Here is a 22,763-nt window from a genome sequence, read left to right on the forward strand (position 1 = left end):
TAGTCTTGAAAAACTTTATTTACTCACATTGCCATCAGCAACAAAACAGATATGACTACATAATGAGAGGTTCCCTTCTTATTTTTATTTAAACCACCCCAACAAACCCTCTGCAAATAACCTCAATTAAAGAGAAGCACCTTAGCAAACCACAGCAGATTTTATATTTTTAAGGCACAATACTCTACCCTGTTTCTTTTGAGGATAAGGTCACATGGCAGCTTGATAAATGCAGCACTTTTTTTTAATTTCATTCAGGTGTTTGAGGTTTGGTTTTCACATGCACAAAGTATGTCTCTCAAACCAAATCTTCTACTGCCAATAATCTGCTTGTATTCTGTGTGCATACTAAAATGCAAGATCTGAGCAGAATGTAGAATCCTCTTCTCCTTTTAAACAGTCCCCTCATTTATGAACCTTCTTCCATCTCTTCATCTCTCAAATGATTTGGTATAACTTCTCCAGTTAGGAAACATAATACTCTCTTCTTTTAACCGACAAATCCTTTAGATGACCTTAAACATTGGATACCAGAATACATATAAAAAAAGAAGAAAGTAAAATATGGGAAACCATATAATTAATCTGTTGATTGGACACCAGTGCCACAAAAATGATACTGTATTAGAATGTCACTAATAAAACACTTCTTGCAGGATAGTCAGGAATTCAATACTTAAGGGCATCCAGCTTCTCTCAGAGAATCAAGCAAAGTCTTACAAAGTATTAAAAAAAAAAAAAAATCAGGCACCAATGGCGGGAGGCATCAGTAAGGGAATGGCCATGTCACCCACAAAACACTTTTACACAAATGTTCTGTACTCTGTAAGTAATTAAACCATGACAGAACAGACCCAGTAGAAAAGTTGGATTTGTCTTGAAAATGTAACACTTGCTGAAGGACTGAGAGATGGAAGGGGGTCCTCTTTTAACAGGAACATGAGGCTTTGCAGTTAGATCTTCCCAGGATCCTCTTTAAGGGTCACTGTCCTGTTAAAGACAAACTGTGTTGGAAGAAAAAAAAATAGTTAAGTTGTACTGAAGATAAGCAAAGTAATATCAGTGCAAGTAAATTAGTATAAAAAGCTCAAAAGACTGTGAGCTCTATCTCTCAAAACACATTTCTCTACCCCTTTATCCCTCATTTCCCTCCTTCTCCAGTCTATAGCCCATCCCTCAAAATTATCCCACAGTCCCTTATAGGGCTAAGTAATAAGAATAGTCCTACAGTAATTCAGAAACATGACATTTTGAACAAATTTATATCCATCCTTACTCTAGCAGCAGTGGGGGAGGGCAAAAAAAAAAAGACAAGACATGGAATCAGTCCATTATAGAGTGCGAGCAAGCGTGCACCTCAATATGTGTGTCTTGGGAACTGCAGGTCTGACATTGTGGTCAGCAACACAGGGGCACCGCAGGGGACTGTACTTTCTCCGGTCCTGTTCAATCTATATACATCAGACTTCCAATATGACTCGGAGTCCTGCCATGTGCAAAAGTTTGCTGATGACACTGCTATTGTGGGCTGCATCAGCAGTGGGCAGGAGGAGGAGTACAGGAAGCTAATCATAGACTTTGTTAAATGGTGCGACTCAAACCACTTACACCTTAACACCAGCAAGACCATGGAGCTGGTGGTGGATTTTAGGAGGCCCAGGCCCCTCATGGACCCTGTGATCATCAGAGGCGACTGCGTGCAGAGGGTGCAGACCTATAAATATCTGGGAGTGCAGCTGGATGACAAATTGGACTGGACTGCCAATACTGATGCTCTATGCAAGAAAGGTCAGAGCCGACTATACTTTCTTAGAAGGTTGGCGTCCTTCAACATCTGCAATAAGATGCTACAGATGTTCTACCAGATGGTTGCTGCAAGTGCCCTCTTCTACGTGGTGGTGTGCTGGGGAGGCAGCATAAAGATGAAAGACGCCTCACGCCTGGACAAACTTAAGAATGCAGGCTCTATTATATTAAGCAAACTCCTGTCAATCATGAATAATCCGCTGCATCCACTGAACAGTGTCATTTCCATGCAGAGGAGTAGCTTCAGTGACAGACTGAGGTGCTCGTTCCTCCTCCACACTATGTGACTCTTCAATTCCATCCGGGGGAGTAAATGCTAACATTATTTAAAGTTATTGTCTGCTTTTACATGCATTTTTATTACTATTTAATTTAATATTGTTTTTTGTATCAGTATACTGCTGCTGGATTATGTGAATTTCCCTTTGGGATTAATAAAGTATCTATCTATCTATCTATCTAAATGCAGGCCAATTCAGCATTACCAGTTCACCTAACCTGCATGTTACTGGAAGGTGGAAGGAAAACCAGAATACTGGAGGAATCCTCAAGCAGACATGGTGAAAATCTATAAACCCCATACAGAAAGGTGAAGCAACAGCACTAAACACTGCACCACTGTGTCATCCGCAACATTTTAAACTGATTCAATATTTATGTATGATATGATTACACAGGTGTAGTTTGTCTTTCACAGTGGAAACATGGTGGTCTCACAGGTATCTGCTTCGCTGCTACAGGGGTAAGAACTGCTGTTTTGTAATAAAGACTTTACAAAATTGGTTATAGGACATGGTACCAGGTGGGGTGTCCTTTATTACCAACGTTTTTGTAGCATCCAATTATCAAGTGACTTGAATTAAGTTATGTCTCTGGAAAGGGAAATTCTGGGACCAAATTGCATATGGTGCGTTTACTTTCATGTGGTATCCTTATTTATCTTCTGCCATTCTTTAATGGGTATCAAAATTACCCTCACCTTGTATTACACACACAATATAATGGGCATCATGGGAAACCATGTTAAAACAATCTTATCATTAGTCACACACTGTAGTTCACATAATTTATGTATTCCTTTTATGTTTTAAAAAGATGGATTATTAAATGATTTATTACTACAATTATGTATCAGTGCCACCTCTCTAAGGTGGTACTCCTTATGGTGAGTAAACAATGTCACCCACTAATATTTTTGTAGTGCAAACATTATATTGTTAAATTTGTCTCTCAAAATATTTACGCATTTACCAATGCATTCCAATATATATGATATATGAAGAAATCATCCTCAGAAAAAGCACAACTTAATTTAGTAAATATTGCAAAGTAAAGATCAGTTAATGTAACTTTGGCAGAAGCCTTTATTGAAAGCAACTTATAGAAAAAATAACTAGAGAACATTGCCTATGAATGTTTAATGTACACAGATAACAAACATGGGCCAAGACATTTAAATGTCATGGGGAAACTTTGCAGTCCTAAAATATAATAAGATAAATAAATGGAAGATATGCTGGGTCCTAATGACCCTAATAACAACCTAATTCTATGAACAGTACAACTGTAGATCCAGTGGAAGAGCATTTTTCTGTAGCAATATCTGTGAAAGCCTATAAAGATGAACTGATTGATATTACTATGTTTATTAGGTAAATGGCTTTACACAACTAAAAGTAAACTTTAATTTTAAGATAGAAACAATAAAAACTGGAGTTAATGCAGACCATTTACACTCTCCAGGACATAATTAACTGTGTATGCAGCCTTACCTTATGGCTGGTGCTGTCAGGATCCACTGAGAAGTATCCCACTCTTTCAAACTGGAACTTATCAAAAGATTTAGATTTTGCGACAGATTGATCAACAAGAGCATTGTGTATCACAGTAAGAGAGTTCTAGGGAGTGAAAGATGGAGAGAGGGAGTAAGTAATATCGTCTAGTTCTAGCCAGGAGTCAACAACTTACCAGAAACCATGCAGTGCAGATTCATTTACATTTAAACTCTCTCAGGCCTCTGAATTCACAATTGATGCCCATGTTAAGAGTTTAGATAAAGAAGTATACTCACCTAAAGGATTATTAGGAACACCTGTTCAATTTCTCATTAATGCAATTATCTAATCAACCAATCACATGGCAGTTGCTTCAATGCATTTAGGGGTGTGGTCCTGGTCAAGGCAAACTCCTGAACTCCAAACTGAATGCCAGAATGGGAAAGAAAGGTGATTTAAGCAATTTTGAGCGTGGCATGGTTGTTGGTGCCAGACGGGCCGGTCTGAGTATTTCACAATCTGCTCAGTTACTGGGATTTTCACGCACAACCATTTCTAGGGTTTACAAAGAATGGTGTGAAAAGGGAAAAACATCCAGTATGCGGCAGTCCTGTGGGGGAAAATGCCTTGTTGATGCTAGAGGTCAGAGGAGAATGGGCCAACTGATTCAAGCTGATAGAAGAGCAACTTTGACTGAAATAACCACTCGTTACAACCGAGGTATGCAGCAAAGCATTTGTGAAGCCACAACACGCACAACCTTGAGGCGGATGGGCTACAACAGCAGAAGACCCCACCGGGTACCACTCATCTCCACTACAAATAGGAAAAAGAGGCTACAATTTGCACAAGCTCACCAAAATTGGACAGTTGAAGACTGGAAAAATGTTGCCTGGTCTGATGAGTCTCGGTTTCTGTTGAGACATTCAAATGGTAGAGTCAGAATTTTGCGTAAACAGAATGAGAACATGGATCCATCATGCCTTGTTACCACTGTGCAGGCTGGTAGTGGTGGTGTAATGGTGTGGGGGATGTTTTCTTGGCACACTTTAGGCCCCTTAGTGCCAATTGGGCATCGTTTAAATGCCACGGGCTACCTGAGCATTGTTTCTGACCATGTCCATCCCTTCATGACCACCATGTACCCAACCTCTGATGGCTACTTCCAGCAGGATAATGCACCATGTCACAAAGCTCAAATCATTTCAAATTGGTTTCTTGAACATGACAATGAGTTCACTGTACTAAAATGGCCCCCACAGTCACCAGATCTCAACCCAATAGATCATCTTTGGGATGTGGTGGAACGGGAGCTTTGTGCCCTGGATGTGCATCCCACAAATCTCCCATCAACTGCAAGATGCTATCCTATCAATATGGGCCAACATTTCTAAAGAATGCTTTCAGCGCCTTATTGAATCAATGCCACGTAGAATTAAGGCAGTTCTGAAGGCGAAAGGGGGTCAAACACCGTATTAGTATGGTGTTCCTAATAATCCTTTAGGTGAGTGTAGATCTCCCTGTTGCTTTTTCGTAGTAAAATGATAAGAGATTTTACTTCATTCTAAAATCCAGCTATTTATTCATGGTTCTTGTTAAGTCATGCCAGGGCATCTAAAATTTAACTTTTGCCACTTTTCATTCTGTGGTCACTACAAATGTGACACTCCCTAAAATCATAAATTATGAGGCAATGCAAAGTACACCATACACAAATTAAAGTGCAACTTGGTAGAAGGCATAAAAAAACAAAAAAAAAAACAGTGAATTAAACTTGGCACAAATAAAAAATACTGGTGAATGTTATTTACTAAATTAGTATGAGAAAGTGCCTACCAATGAGATCTCCAATTACAAGTATTTTAAAAACAGTAAGAAAAAAGGGAAACCCTCTTTAAAAAAGTAACCAGAAACACTGCATTCAGTAAGGAACAACCCATTCTAAAAGTAACAATTGGTAAAAATCTAAAGTAAAAAAAATCTTTGGCATTGCAGCCTTGCTTTCTCGTTCCCACTTTCATTACTACTACTGTACTTTATGAATAAACCATTAATGAAAACTAAAATGAAATATGTTGCTGATGGGGAAAAAAGTCAAACAATTTCTTTAAAATAAAAATTAATACATCTGTGAAAACTTAAATATTTCAGAAAGTAGGTTTGTTTATATTTTTTTAAATTTTTACCATGCTAGTCTTTGTGCATAATGTACTGGAAGCGTACAGTTACTGGTGTACTTATTACATATTGTTTAAAATGAAACAGTCATAAATTTGGTTAGGAATGAGAATTGATTTATGAATACGTGCAAGTATCTATCACTGCTGGCATCTGAATCTTTGGATTTCATTGGTCATTTCATCCATCAGTCAACTTTACCTTCTTGAACTGAGAGTGAATACCAAGGCCTCCTCCTTTGCCAAGGACTTATTTTGTGTATTTCTTTGGTTGTAATTGACCATCCACAACAGATGTACGATTGTCAATGAATGGCAGGCAACTTTCGCTGAACTTCAAACTTAAAACATGCCATTACTAAATAATTTGGAAATTAAAACCACAGAGGGTTTGTCAGGATAGAACAGCTGCCCCCACACTTCAAATTCAGTCAGTATTTAGACTGGAAAAATTGTATCTTGATACACAAATGAAGAAGGGAGTTTCAGTCATTTAACATTACTTGTCACAGAAATTGTTTGTTTATTGACAATACCTTTGCAGTAACATACTGTATTAAACAGAAGCATAGCATTCGGTCTATGTTAGCAACAGAGTTAATGTTACAAGTATACATTTAGTTTTACACGTTATTAGTACTGATGTTCCAACGTGGGTTGTGCAGTGTCACAGAACACATTCCCGTCGCACTATTGTGTGAAACATCTGTGTTAAATGCTTCATCAATAGCAAATAGATGAACAGCATTACTCAATGTATTTTATTTAGAAAGCTGTACTTGGGAGCCCATCAGCACTGTTAATTCAGAAATATGCTATCCCACTCTTATTTTATTAAGAGTAATGTGCCAAATCTACTCTATATTAGAATAAACTCTGGTGAAGGATATGTGTGCAGCAAACTTTCTTTATCTGATATTACCCTGCTTAACATACACCTCACTTATTGTAAAACATTAAAACTATCTGATGCATTGAAGACTGCAATCTTCACATGTGAAGCAAAAATAAGAGGGGGAAAAAAAAGTTTGCCTCTCTAAGTGAGATGACTCCATCTTGAGAGTTTACTTTGCAGTGGCGCAGAGTTCTGGCTGGGATTTTTATATCTGAACTGAAAAGCAAACGAATAGCCATTAAATGATTGATGTCGTCCAGTGTCTAGCCATTAAACTGAATATGAAATCCACTGTTATCCTATTGATTATTCAGTATCACCGTGAGTGATTGTAACAACTATATTTATATTAATACATGTAAGTGTACATAGATTTATTCAATGTTTTCTTTTTGTTCCTGCTTGTTTTTTAATCTAATTCAAAACTTTGACTGTCAAATATTTAAAACTATAACAACAGATTATAGATTAAATAAAAAATGCACACAGACCAGCATTAACATGAATAACTTAATTACTATTTCTAGCAGCTGTAACATTCCACCAATTAAGCATTTTTCTTCCAAGACCTTAAATATGGCCTTATTACATGTTAGAGCATTAACTAACAAGACATTTTACATCAATGATCTTATTAGTGATAGGAAAATTGATTTTCTTACACTAAGTGAAACGTGGTACACCTCTGATGGTGCAGCTGTTTTAATTGAATCTGCACCTCTGAATTACAGCTTTACTTATTCAATTCGCAAAGGTCTCTACTCAGGCCAGTGAAAGTGTAATGATCTCGGCTTTGGTACATTTGGGTCTTTTGAGTATCTTGCCATTGTTATTCATGGAGTTTCTCAAGTCTTTAGTATTGACTGTGTACAGACCTCCTAAATAGGAATCTTTTATTGAGGAACTCTCAGACTTACTGTCAATCATAATAACGAACTATGACAGGTTCTTAATTGTTGGTGACTTTATTTTTCATATCGATAACCAGTGTGACCCAAAAACAAAAGAATTTATGAACCTCCTGCACTCTCTTGATCTGAGCCTACAGGTTAGCCAGCCAGCACAGAAGGGGATTTGCACACGCTTAATTTAGTGATTACTAAAGGACTCAAAGCTGATGTGAGGCAGATTGTGGATATCTGTTTATCAGACCATTTTTTCATATAATTTAACGTAGAAATACTGACAGCATTTATGTGTTGAGCTGACAGGTATAACATGAATGATACACATTAGGACAACTATAAAGAAAACTGTTTTCACACTTGTAAAACACTGTGGACATTTTTGTAAATGTAAAATAAAACTAAAAATTAATTGCTAAAAAACAAAACTAAAAAGAAAAAAAAACTAAAATTAGGAAATGGTAAAAGACAAAGTAATTTGTTAAAAATAAATTATTAAAAATAAAAACTAAAAAAAAAAAAGAGAGAGAGAGTGAGAAAGACAAAAGCTAAAATATCTTAAAATAAGAAAAACACTAAATAAAACCGGTTCTATGTAAGTGCACAACACTAGACACTTAATACTCACTGGGTTGATGTCACTCAGGAATCCACCAGGAACCTCTGTAGTGTCTTCTGGATTTTTGTGAAGGAACCTATAAACACACATATTCAAGTTTTTCTCTTGGCAAGGATGAGTCAGTATAGGAAAACTTAAACTCAAATGGGCAAGTATTAACCACTTATACTTGACGTTCCACCATGTGTAAGGGGGCATGTTATCATCTGTATAGGCTCATTTCAACCAAGTCGGCTCTGACATATTCAGAAAGCTGGTGCACTGGACATTCTAGGACTATTTTTTTGGTGGGGGAAAATTGTGTCTGTCGTGTTTGACAACTCTCTCAATTAGCGTGTTTACATGCACACACAATTTTGATTAAGGTAAAAAACATGGCAAAGGCAGAAACCTGGTTTCTTAATAATCTGAGTTTGCATGCACAAGTAATTTTCTGAATGTCTCCTTTGGCGAAACACTCAGATGTCATTAAATTGCACAAAAAAGTGTTAAATGACATCATCGGCCACTATGAATCTGAAAATAAGTGCATGAAACCTATGATACATTTCTTGTGTTTTCTAAATGTTTATCAAAATTGATGCTTTATTTATAGGTTCCTGCATTGCCCACAGCACACTCTTTTCTGCTTGGTTGTGTGACTGAGCCCAGCAAAGAACCTGGTACATTTGCTTCCTGCAATAACAACAATGCAGATATTTTTACTTCAGTCTCTTATATACTGTATTTCTCTTCTAGTTCGTCTGCTTCCTCTTCAAACCCGGCCCTGCCCACATGCAGCCCACACGGCATTTTTCGATTCCTATTCGTCATCTTCCAAACCCTTCCCCACGTTGCCTGCGGCCTTCCATATACCCCCACACCACTTTTCTCGAGTCCTATTCCTCCTTCGGACTACCGCGTTTCCCGCTCCTCTCTCATGACCCCATTGGTGTCACGTCACCGATATCTAGCCTGACCGCGTGACTGTTCACTTCCGCCATGTCTGCATCTGGGAGTCTTTTCCGTAACCTGCTACAGGAAGGTGATCTCTCGACCACGTGCATTGGTTTCGCTCCTTGCTAATTTTCATTATACTGCGATGGTTGTTTCCCAAGCCTTTGTTATAAAATGAACGACAGTATCTTCTCTGTCGATGGGTTTTTGTACAACGTTATCTCTATTCCGGGATCCGGCAACTGCCTGTTCCTATCATTTCTTGACACAAACGGTTGATGAAGGCAATGCAATCTCACTACGACATAGGGCAGTAGATTTCATTGCATCACACTGGGACAGATTTGGAGACGTTCTTACTGTTGTTCTTTCCAACGCAAGTCAAGTTATCACAAGTCAGGAGTACTATCAATACATGGCAACATATGGAGTTTATGGTGGTGAAGCTGAAATTCAAGCTCTTTCCAAGATTAGATCTTTCGACTCATTATCTGTCAGCTCCAGAAAAACACCTATTCACAACTGCATCTTTCAAGAAGTATTTATAGAATGTATAGAATTCCTTTTTCACGGTTTTCCATTCCTATTCTTACACCGCCGTATGCTACGGCAGGCGTCAGCTAGTTAGAGAAGTGTTAGGTTACTTGTTACTTTAAAAAGTAATTGGACTTCTTAATGCTTGTTACTTTTAACATGTTACGTTATTGCTCTCAAGATTGTGTTGCTGAGCTAGCAGCATTTGTTCAGCTCATCAACAAAAAAGTACTGAGACAATTATTTCAGCAACCAGAAAGAATAATGTGATCTCGCAAATAGTTGCATCTGGAAATATATTTGTGGACACTTCTACCTGTGGTTACTGAAAGCATGTGTAAAGCTAATACATGTGCAGCCTGACAGAGTGCAACAGACCTGTGCAGATTATAAAATCCTTAACAGTAACCCAGTTATGGATTTACATGACCACATAATCTGATTTTTCACAAAGAAATCTGCCTCTGTTAATCAGATTTCTCAGAAGTCAATAACTCAATTTCTCTAACCTGAATAAGGGTTTACATGGCATTTTACAAATCCGGTTTCTGTGAATAATCTAGTTATTGAAATGCAATTTAAATTAATGACATTATTATGAAGGGACTGTGTTGAGTTAATCAGCTGGATATCTATCAACTGTTTTATTAATATAGTTCTTCACCAAGGACAAGGGTAAGCGGATGGAAGTTAGTTGATAATAAATTTCACATTAGTATTAATTATTTCTTTACACTGTGAGATTGCTAGGTGTTAGTGCCCTGGTACTGAAACTCACTGGTTTCTCCCCTTATATATAAAACCAAAACAGAAACAGAGATTGTTGTGGATGAGAAGAGTATACTTTTTTTTGCATCTAAAGTCAAGACACCAGTGGAACTTTAAAATTCTGCATGCCCATTGCAAGACTTTAGAATAATACCTCACAGCATGGGTGGCAGTTGAAGCTGTTGAACAGACAGGTCTACTGCTTTTACAAAAAAGTGCTTCAAATAAATGATTTACTACTGTTATAAAAAAATTCTAACTTGTTAAACTATTCAACAATAGGAAGTACGCTTTGACAGAAATCAAGATTTGGTTTATGAAACAGGCAGAATGTCAGACTTGCAGCATGTTCACATCGTACCTCAAATACAGAATATAGTGCTCATTGTCAACATCAGTGTATTAGAGCACAAAAGCTCGATGGCCCAAATAAATACTGCATCTGCCACACTAGTGAGTCTATGGTAATCAAGATTAAATTCTTTTTAGTGCCCCCTATACTCACCCACCTGGAATCAAATCCCAGCCCTTTTTGTGCAAAGCTCCATCAGACAGAGCTCACAAGTAGCCTACACAAGTGGGAAAAAGAGTAGGTCTTGTCTAACAGCTACTAGCCATGGTGTACAGGTTTGGATATGGAACCTTAAGAGCAGTATGATAGTACAGGACTTGTTTCAGAACTCAATGAGATCATGATGAAACTCTCCAGAAGCAAAACCAATGAATCAGCATACTGCAGACTTCTAATTGAATTGCAATGACAGGGCTGCAGTGTGCAGTTCAATAGTCTTGATTCTGCAGAATTTCATCCTGCTTAATATAGAGAAACATAGAAAAGATCATCTGCTGCTAAGTAGCTTTTTCAGCATTTGTTATTTAAGTATAAAAGTATAACCAGTTTATCATGCAACCACAAGGTGCCCAATAGGAATAAACACATCCTTCGCATTTCACGTCACCTAGCTCCAATAAATTTGACTCTCTCAGAAAACATATTATACATAAAATTCAGCCTTTAGTTGCCAACATGAATACTACAGATAACCTATCCAATCCACTAATCCTATATAGCCCAGATAACTAAACCAACTATAATTTTCTAAGGTTGGTCTTCTTGCAGTCCCAAAGAACCACCAGTTTTATGAAGCAATTATTTATTTTTGAGGGTCACATGTTCTACAACTGTTTTCTTACATCTTTTTGTGAGAATCTGTAAACTACGAAATTTAGATTTTATGAAACAGACGTTTGTGCTCCTATTGACTTTATTGTACTGTACTACATAAACTTACATCTCAAATAAATTTATGTGCTTGCATTGTACATTATTCTTCAATATTTATGTCAAGTCTTCCCACGTTTCTTCTCATACCTCCCAACACTGCATTTTTTCCCCCAGAGAACCAAGTGATGATACATGTGGTTAATAACACCATATAAAACAGGGGTGGGCAAAGTCATTCCTGGAGGGCCGCAGTGGCTGCGGGTTTTTGTTCCAACCCAGTTGCTTAATTAAAAAACAATCCTTGCCAATAATTAAATTTCATGGATTGTTAGTGCTTTAACTCTGCTATGTCAAGTCATTCTCATATCCTAGATCTTTTTTTCCATTCTAAGGAAATCATCCAAATACTTTGAAGTGTAAAATGGATGGGTAATTCTCAATTCTTCACTTTTTTCTTTTCTCTTTCCTTCCAAGTATTTAATTAAACCAAATAGTGCACGATAAATACACACAGGTGTAAAGGGCAACAAGCTAAATGGAGAAATGCTGGTTTCTTTTGTCATTTGCATCTTTTTGCTAATAAGGAGCAATTAAAAACCGAGAATGCAGCTGTTTAAGACTTAAATAAGCAATAAGGGTTCAAAATCTTAATGAGGGAGACAACTAAAATGAAGCAGAAGTGTCTAAGTGCTTCTTATTAAGCAATTGGGTTGGAACAAAAACCTGCAGCCACTGCTGCCCTCCAGGAATGACTTTGCCCACCCCGATATAAAACAATGATTGATTGATTTGTCTTAGTAATATCCAGTGTCAGATTTTAACCAAAATGTATTACATGCCACATACTCTAAGACATGCTGCACAAAAGAATTTTACCACTCGGTTTTCACTGTAATGAAGGCAAGACTGTCAACACTGGTAATCCACTATTGACCTCTGTGGAATTCCTCATTCAATCAAACATTCCTCTTACTAAAAATCAGAGACAGAAAAAAACACCTCACCCAAGCTTGCATACTCACAGTCTCTCATAAAGACGGACTTCACACTGTATGGGGTTGGACACCCAGTGAATAAATGCCTTGGGCTTCTCAACATCGGTGGTTTTGGAGCAGGAAACAAGCAGCTCAATTACTTTCCCTGATGTATCCTGAAACAAATAAATCATAATTAGTATAGTGCACTCAGTTTAGCTGCAATGTTTGGGGGCTGAAGGCCCAACTGCAGGTAAGCAGAGATTGCAAATAAGCAGAATTAGCTTATAATAGACTGTGAACCTTGCGCTTCGTGCTAGGTAAGCACTATATGTATGTATTGCGTCACTGTGCTCGCCTATGTATAAAGGACGCGCCTAAACGCAGTGCCTAGAGCTAAGGAATAAACACAACGTATTGTTACTAACCAGCCTCAAATATAGTTTAATCGTCTAATGTAGTCAAATTAGATTACAGTACATGTAATATACATACAGCCTTGCCGGTCAACAGCTGCTGATTTTCAATTAAGCAATGTCGTTGTTAATGTTAACTCAGTGTTAGTTCACACGCGACAAAAAAAATCTGTTATTGTTATCTGTGCATGGTTCGGACGGTGGTCATAAATTTGGCTGGACAGTGCATAAAACGTTTCGTACAAATCACAGCCAGTTGACTCTAGGCAGGCTCGTATAAAATCCAAGCTCTTCACTGCATTAGTGAATGTCAGCACCATGGCAGGTGCAGTCTGAACGTCACCAACGTCAGCCGCGTCCAGTCTCTCCTCCTCTTCTAGTTGATTAGCGGCTGGAATAGATGCCTTCAGGCTTTCGCATATCTCTTCGTCTGTTTTATCTGCACTTGTTGGAGCATTACTGTCGATTTCAATAAAACAATTGAAGTCATTAGTTGACATTCCAAAAGGCAGCTGTAGCCCCACGTTGCTGCTATTGTCCACAACTGCTGCTGAGGTACCCGGAACTGGGATAGTGCTATCTCCCTCCACAGCTTTCACAAAGCTTGCCCGTCTGTAGCAGTTAACGATTATTGACGTACTGACATGACTCCATGTATCCTTCTGCATGTGCAAACTGTCAAGTAGCGTTAGCTTACAGTCCAGCTCAATTGCTCTCATTGTCACCTTGATCCATGATAGCCATCAGACGGCGGAGCATGAGGGAATTGGTAATTTCGCTTGAAATTTGCTGTTATGCCTTGGTCCATGGGCTGAATTAAGCTTGTTGTGTTGGGCGGCATAAAAATGAACTTGATGTTTGGCAGTCTGATATCATCACTGTGTGCTGCACAGTTGTTATACAGCAAAACAATTTGTCATCTTTTGGACCTCATTGAATTATCCAGCTTCTTCATCCAGTGCAGCCAAACTACACTGGTCATCCAAGCGTTGAGATTTGCCTCGTATGCCACTGGAAGGGTCTTGACATTTTTGAAGCACCTTGGCTCTTTGCCATTTCCTATTACCTGTGGCGGCAACTTTTCTGATCCATCCATGTAACAGGCAAGTAGCAGCGTCAGTCTGTCTTTTGGCACTTTAGTCCCAGCAGCTTCATGGTGTTTAAACGTTAATGTTCCCACGAGTATGGCACGCCAATAAAGCCCAGTTTGGTCAGCATTGAAGATATCACGTTTATCATATTTTTTGATGATGTCAGGAAGAACTTCAACTATTCAACACTTGGCACCAAATTCATCAGCATCCTGCTTTTCCCCATGTTGCTGTTTAAACTGGATGTTTTCTCGTTACTTCCAGCGCTCCATGCCAAACCTAACAGCAAGCCGATTGGCTTTTTTAATCAACATCGGTCTGCTAACTGGCAGCTGTCTGCTTCTAGCTTGGCTGAACCAACACAACAAAGCAACTTCAACATCCTCAGATTTTCCTGCCCGTTTTCTTTTTCGATCAGAATTAGCATTTTTTTGCCAGTCATCATTCATCTGCTGCTGTTGCGACAGATTTGACTTGGATGAACACCAAAGTGCTTGGCAACAGACACTAGACTTTCCTTACTATCAATTCGTTTTAACACTTCTACTCTATCTGCTAATGACAGGCCTTTTAACGTTTTTGAAGTCTTACACGCTGCCACATTAGGCTAGACCTAATGTAACAATATTCCAGCAACTTTTCAAAAAAACAAATTATGTTGATCAGTTGATGTTCTTTTCAGATCGGTCAGCTTCCTAAGTTACTGAAATGACGGACACCGCCCACGCATATACCTGGCACTGTCGACTTTATATAGAGTCATCTCTCTCTGTACAGTGTATCAACTACAGTCGACTCCACTTGTGTGCATGTCGGTTGAGCGCACACTCCGCTTAGCTGCACATGACTTGCACGGTCCCCAATTGCATAAAGTCACATGCAGTCGACTCCGCTTAAGCGCACGTGCCGATCTCGCCCGGAGGTTGTGCACTTAAATGGAGTAGATTGTATAGTAAGCGGAAAACGGACTCACATGGCCACTGCAGCTATCCGAAGCCGAATGACCTGAAAATCATGAAACGGGAATATTAAAGGCATTGCAGTAAACTGGAAATTGCAGGTAAGCAAATTGCAGCTAATCGATTGGAGTTAGCAATGGAGTGTATAGCGAAAAAAACGGGCCCAAAACCTGCATTGCAGCTAGGCGGAGATTTCAATTAATCGAATTGCAGGTAAGTGGAGTTGACTGTACTTGAAATATGCATACTAAATGCTTACATATAGTAAATAGGTTAGGTATTATTAGGAGTGCATTAAGGTTCCAATTACAAGTTGAAATCAACATTTGCATGACTTTTCCAGGCTGTCTGGAAACAAAGAAGGCACTGAACTTTTTTGCCTCAGCATGAAAACAGGGCTTGGAAATAAACCAATAAAAACTAACCAAATGCTTGCTTTGCTTCTCCAACCCAAAGCCAAATCCACAAATGTGTGCTCAATTTCCCCTGACTTAACAGGTAATTTTGTGCATTTAGTGCCATCCCAGAAGTTGGACATCTGTTGGCTATGGGATTAAATTGATGCTCATTAAAACAAAGGAAAGTTACTTCATTCAAAATGATAAAACTGCGTATGCCTTTGTGTGTGCTATGCAATCCTGCTCTCTGCCAGCAACTGTACTCCACACTTAGACAAAGTAGTTGGATGCAAGGCACAGACAAATATCAATGAAAATGACAGAAATGGGGTTAGCAAGATAAAGTAATGCAGGAGAAAATCCAAAACATTAAGCTGAACTGAAGGAGGACTACTCAACTAATATCCTGCAGCAGATTTTTTTTGTGTTACCACAAAGCAAAATGTGTGCTCCACCAGTTCTACTAGGCAAACACAAAGAATTACCTACAGCCCATCCAGCAATGGAAATAGGCCACAGCCCAAACATCAGTTAGCTGTTCTGTACCATTGCTTCAGGAAGGAGCTAGTTAATAGTACCATGTTAAGCATCAACATCTAAATGGGTTTCGCCACCAACATCCCCAAAAATATGCTAGTTAAGTTAAAAGGATAAGTTAACTATTTTCAGGTCACTGTTATTTTTTTCATAACCATTGTATAATTGATTTGCCACTGGAAACCATTCTCTTAAATGAAACATTTTGTAAATAATATTTATAAATACTATGCCTGTTCTTGTGATCTGTGGAGCACCAACCTAAAAATGAAAACATAAGTCTTAAGCCTTTCCTCAAAACATCCATTTTCAAGGCAAGAATGCTCTTGATCATAAATCTTCATCTTGAGAATGTACACACATTACCCCGGGATAGATTCTACAATTTTAAAAGAAGCCAGGCTAAATTCTTCATCATATTGTCCACCTCTTTAAAAACATCTTTTCCCCCCCTGAATTAGATTTCCTGTAGTTTATTTCAGGAATGCTGCAAAGGTTGTTGTCCTTTTGCCAACAAGGGAACCAAGTCTAAATACATCACCCAAAATGAATTCTTAAAATATAAATGTATATAAAAAAATATGTAATGCACAATTTCACAATAAAATTAAACTAAATAAAAATTACTGTTTGCCAAAAAAGTAAAATGTAACTACTGTATTTACTTTTACAGTATTGTACTGAGATTTTGATTACACGACTGCTGCAGAGATTCAGATCTCAGGCTTAACATCTGCCTTTGCATAAGCGTGTTTCGCCTAGCAGTGTCATGCACCAACCTTGGTGTAATTTTACTTCACCGGTGGCGAAGTGTTTTGTTGGCTAAATATTAAGCCAACAGTGCATTAACAGCAATATTTTAGTGGTTTTATTATCTGAACACTGTGGTAGTCTTACAATATCTACTGAAGAGTCAGTCTTGCAGTTTTATACCTACATTTGGTTTTTTTATTTTAGGATGTTGTCTTTACTGATTACCTTTATTGCTGTGTGTAATGCGTTCTGTATGAAAGAGCCTGTGTGCTTCCAACTGCCAACTTACCTAAGCTTGATAGATAAAACCTTGACTTGATTTTGGGATTGTTGAACAAAAGTACTAACCTGTGGAATTGTGTTCTGTAAGATGCAGTTGTTCAGTTGCTGTAGTCTGTCATATATTAAACCTAAGACATAATTGCCTATCAAAGACATGATACATTTTATATGTGCTGTAATTATGTATCTTTACTCATTCTGGAGCACTTTATACTCCAAACACACAAACGAACCCATCCACACTTCCACTAAACTGAAATGGTCAATTAATTTAACCTGTGTGTTTATTAATGTGGAAGAAAACCCCACACTGACTTAGAGAGAACATCCATACTCAATTGACCAGGCACAAAGCCAGGACTCTAGATTTGTGATGTGCTACCATGACTATGGCCTCCCACAACTCTAAGATGGATTAAGCAGGTTGAAGAATGTTAACTTAAATCCTCTTACTTCTCATAACAGTTATTCCATTTTTTGGAAAAGTACTTTACAGAAAGAAAGATGGAGTCATAGCAATGGAGGCTAAAAAGTTGTCCAACATTATGACAGCCACTAAGATAAAATTTTGTAATTATTTTAAAGTTAGCATTTTTAATCAGTTAATTAAACCAGGAAGGCCATTTAATTCTGTGTTATATTTCTTTTAATATGTCCTTACAAATGTGTCATTTGATGTCTTCTTTCTTTAGCTATCTATCTACCTACAATATTATCTGTTTATCCATTATATTACTGTACAGTATACTTGTATTGTTCATCAATAAGATGTTGTATTTCATTTCTTAAGATAGGTCAACTTTAGCTTCTTTGAATTAAAAATGTAGATACCTTAATTTTACAAAAAAAGGCAGTGTCAGCGCATTTTAGGCGAGTATTTAAATGTTCAGTACGGTTGTTAAAAGAATAATAAAGTCAAGCGTTTTGTTATAAAACTGAAAATTATCTTTAGTATGTTTGTAAAAGAAACTAAGCAAAAAATGCAAATCCTTCCATGAAAGATTCTGTAACTTTACAGACATACCCGTTTGACTGCTTAAACTGAACAATTACAATAAATTAATTACTTTGACTGGTGAAACCATTTGAAAACATTCTAGTTCAAAAAGACATGCAAAATGAAATACACTTGACACTGCCACAGCTGTCAAAGCAAACAAGAGTCACTGAGAAAGCATGAAGGATAAATCCTGCAAAAAGTAACTTGCAGTTCACTGGCATTGCCAGTGCTGTTTTGGATTTGTAAATACCCTTCTACCTATTACAGATACATACATAAAAGGACTCAAACACTCACCTTCATGACTTTCTGCACATTTATGACATAACCAGTGTGTCGCAGCCCAACAGGTTGCTCGGGCGTTAGCCGTTTGTATCCTTTTTCCATCATCTGAAGCAATCACAACAGAATTAGTAATTCAACAGGCTTAATAATGGAGTACAACAAATTCAAACCTGATTTACATTGTTAAAGGAATCTGCATAACAGTAGTATGCTTTTATTGTGGCAATGCCGAAAAATATTCTTTTTTTTTTTGTCATTACTACTTTAATTTCAGTCCTTCCAACAGTTCTTTCAAACTAACCTCTCTGAAATCTGACTGTTCAATGTAGACAGTAGAGCAAAATGGTACACTGTGCACTCCTCGAGTTTCCTCGGCTGGAAAATCTGGAACTGCTATTTCCATCTGTAAGGTCAAAAGAGAGGATCATTTACTTCCTAAAGCAACACAAACATCATATTTATGGCTATACTACATAAAAGAAAAAGGCTGAAATGAATGTCACTTTAATGATAAAGATTATGAATTCATCTTTGAATTATTAGATTTATCAAAAATCAAGAAGATCAAACTTTTGCAATTTCTTCACCAATACTGAAAAACAAGTCCACCTCCAGCCACCGTGAACAACTGCTTAATTTTTACTTTTTGAGAACAACACTTTATTTACCTGCTCAACCACAGGAAAGTTGGTAATGGTGACTTTGAGAGGTTCAAAAACAGCCATTGCTCTAGGAGCAGTATCATTCAGCACTTCCCGAACACATGCCTCCAGCAGGTGAGGTTCCATGGTTGTCTGGGCAACGGTCACACCAACCTACACAAAACCCAAAACCCAGAAAATCATTAGTTGAATGCTTGCACAAATTTGATATTACTTTCTTAAGCATGTCCAAGTGGCTGGCAATTTCTCTGGTAAGTACAAACCACTACAGCTGCTGACAGCATTGCTACTTCTATGGGGTGTCAAGTTAATGTGCAAAGCACCAAGGATAAACGCAATTTAAAAATCAAGATACACTTCGTTATCAAGGCTACACTGTAACCAACACTAGTAATAGTTACAATTTATAGAGTGACACCAGTGTGTTGCTGTCAGATGGTAGATAAGCACATGCTAACTATAACTGTCAAGAAGACAATATAAAATCGTTCTTCAGCATCCCTTCCAACTTCTTAAAGTCCACTACATGGCAGTCCTGCCATTTCTCAATCAGGCAAGTAATTTTAGGGTAGACTCTCAAAGGTTTATCCATCCTCACCCTGGCACAAAAGTTGTTGATGGCTTCAGCAGGAAAGCCTCTTCTGCGTAGAGCAGTCAGTGTAAACAGACGAGGGTCATCCCAATCCCTGCAGGAGGCAAGTGCAATCCATCATATTTTTACACCTTTACCCATTGGTAGGTTTCAACTGGAAATGTGTGAACAACTTATTTCTGAGATTCATGAAGATTGACTCACTTATCTCCAAATAACTGCAAGACATATTTGCTTACCGGACAATACCGGTTTCCACCAATTTGATGATCTTTCTCTTGGAGACAACAGTATATGTCAGGTTGAGACGTCCATACTCCCACTGCACAGGGCAGTACACATCTAGTGCATTACAGAGCCAGAAATAGGAAGATCGCCTGAAGCACAAGAATAATTAAATAAGATCATCCTATTTTTAAATTATTGATGTACACAGCTAATGGGGACAAAACTTCAGAAACTACTGTTATCATGGTACTTAATGCACTCCTGCATTTAATATACAAGTATTTATTCTTCGTGGTAACAGGTGATTTTATGAAGGAGATTCGTCGCAGCCACAAAAATACAGAATAATATGCCAACATCTCATTCATAGGAAATTAATTTAAACTACTTAATGCATTAAGTTATTATTTGGAAAGTGAATATTAAAAATGGATGATAAAAGCAAACGTTTTTGGTCTTATTTTCACATTTTCCATTAATCATTTTGTTTAAATAAAATTCATACTGGTCTGTTTTGAAAGATGAAATTTGTTTCTTACAGCTTCTGCAAGGCCTTGCACCTGTGAGAGATATATATATCTCTATATATCTCTCTATCTAGATAGATAGATATATATATAGATATATATATAGATATCTATCTATCTATATCTATATCTATATCTATATATATATATATATATATATATATATATATATATATATAGTTATACCTTGGTATATGTCCGCTTTGGAATAAGTCCAACTTGGTATACGTCCTGTTTTGACATGAAAAATTTTGCTTTGTATACGACCTTCATTTGGAATATAACTCGCATGCTACCCTTGTTTACCTCTCTCGAGACAAAGCCACGACTGCATACAAGCGTCAGTACGGCAGTTGCTAGCATTCAGTGAACAACCCGCGTGCTACCTGTTGTATATGATTGTTCAATGATGCTTTTGTTCATTGCTTTATGTTCGGGTGTTGATTGCTATGGTCTGCGTCTTTTGAGACATATGACAGCAGGAGGGAGGGGTGTGGTTTAGAAGGCACACTGTATGGAGAGTTGGTTAAACATGGTTCAAAATAAACAGCATTCGAAACATTATTCCGAATGTGTCGCTACTTCTATCTAGAGAACACTACACTACCCCTGTTTACCTCTCTCGAGACAAAACCATGACTTCCCATGAGCGTCAGTACACCAGTTGCTAGCATTCAGTCAACAACCCGCGCTATAACTCTGTGAATTTTCATGTGATTTTGGGTTTTTTCTCGTAAATTTGAATTGATTGTTGAAAAGTATGAAGGTGGCATGCATATCCAGGACATGGCTGCTGCATACTGTATGCCGAGAATGACGGTATCTACGATTGTGAAAAACAAAGACGTTATTGAAAAGTGAGGTTAAATTTTCATTTATTTCATCTAATTGCTTTTGTATTTGTGTATTTTAGTATTAAGCAGTGTTGAAATTATTTTATACAACCCCCATCAATGTAAAATAGGCCAATAACAATAGGATTTTTTTTTCTATGTGAACGGATTAATCATTTTCTCTTAATTTCTTATGGGAAAAATTCATTTGGTATAAGTCAAAGGATCTGGAAGGGATTAAGGACGTATACCAAGGTACATAAATATATAGTATGTGTGTGTGTGTGTGTATATATATATATATATATATATATATATATATATATATATATATATATATATATATACACACTGTAATCATGTTCAAAACAATTGGAGGATAAATGCAAAGCCTTTGTTTCTTTATCAGTGATGTGTGGTGTTTTACTAAAGAGCTAATAATCTTGTCATCATTTCAACTTACTTAATGCAAAACACCAGAAATTTAAATGATTGCAACTTACAGTTGATATTTCACATCATCATGCTAGCAAAGCATGCATGAAAGCAATATTTTTATTTATCAACCAATTCCATAATAGGATTAAAATAGTTAAGGGCTTTCTTTGCTTTAAAAGTATAGTGGGATTTTCTTGCTTTAACAAATAAAGCCAAGTGGGATTTGTAAATAATTAAGAATTTCAAGCTATATTTTATCAATCCACCCGATATATGCTTTTTGTATTATAATCAGGATATAATCAACACTTGATTAAATCCAGAGAATAGTTACAATGCTAATTTTAATGTTGACATGTATGTGTTCTGAGGAAAGCTTAATGATGTTAAAGCTTTTCACCATAAAACAAGAGCAATTAAAAAGCAGCAGGATCAAATTGTTTAAAATTATGAACTAATTCACTAGAGGGAACACTAGTCACTGCTTTACGGAGTTTTTTATTTTTAAACGAGAACACAAGAGCACAGATGAAAGCTACATGCACACCTGTGCACTGTTTGGATTTAACCCAAACAACCAGGAAAGACGACATTTTGAGTGAAGCAGTTTGCCACACATAGTAAACCAAAAACTGGATCCAGAGAATGCACACTTCCCACAAAAAATAAAGATTACCAATGGGTCACAGCTCCAAATGTTTCTACTACCACCAGTACTGCTACAAACACTCAACACTTTTCTAAATCCCTGCTGGGAAAACTGTGAATCCATGGACAACTGCCTGGTTATTAGGCAGATTAGGTGAGAAATGTTATATGTTACCTCAGATTTACGGCACACACTGGGTTTTTTTTGGTTTTTTTAAATAAATGATCTGTGGTAGTATCAAGAAAGAAAAAGACACCATGACTTATTACTATAGTATTTTAAGAAAATGTCAGTTTGGAACGTGCTAAAAAAACATTTAATTAATCTAACAGTTTAAAAAGTAAAACCTGGGTTTGAAAACCTGCTCACCTACAAAGAATGAATATCTTTTGAATATACAGCTGCATGTAGCATCGTAGCCACAATGTTAAAATGCTGTGCACAATGTAAAATTAATGTAGTTGTACAATACACCTCAGCAATTTCCATTTGATTTTTT

General features: G+C 37.3%; 1 protein-coding gene across 1 annotated transcript in view; it reads right to left on the minus strand.

The window, feature by feature from the left end:
* The window catches only part of qars1 (glutaminyl-tRNA synthetase 1), a 34,221-nt gene continuing 11,458 nt past the window's right edge, over positions 1 to 22,763 (minus strand). The window contains exons 16-24 of the mRNA XM_039771213.1: positions 19,829 to 19,966; positions 19,596 to 19,683; positions 19,004 to 19,150; positions 18,637 to 18,738; positions 18,348 to 18,440; positions 12,663 to 12,790; positions 8,187 to 8,253; positions 3,579 to 3,704; positions 1 to 1,004 (exon numbers count right to left, since the gene is read on the minus strand). Of these exons, the coding sequence (XP_039627147.1) occupies positions 954 to 1,004; positions 3,579 to 3,704; positions 8,187 to 8,253; positions 12,663 to 12,790; positions 18,348 to 18,440; positions 18,637 to 18,738; positions 19,004 to 19,150; positions 19,596 to 19,683; positions 19,829 to 19,966 (940 nt within the window). The 3' untranslated portion in view covers positions 1 to 953. The remainder of the gene's footprint in view (positions 1,005 to 3,578; positions 3,705 to 8,186; positions 8,254 to 12,662; positions 12,791 to 18,347; positions 18,441 to 18,636; positions 18,739 to 19,003; positions 19,151 to 19,595; positions 19,684 to 19,828; positions 19,967 to 22,763) is intronic.

This window comes from Polypterus senegalus, chromosome 12 (assembly GCF_016835505.1).
Source record: "Polypterus senegalus isolate Bchr_013 chromosome 12, ASM1683550v1, whole genome shotgun sequence".
Lineage (NCBI taxonomy): Eukaryota > Metazoa > Chordata > Cladistia > Polypteriformes > Polypteridae > Polypterus > Polypterus senegalus.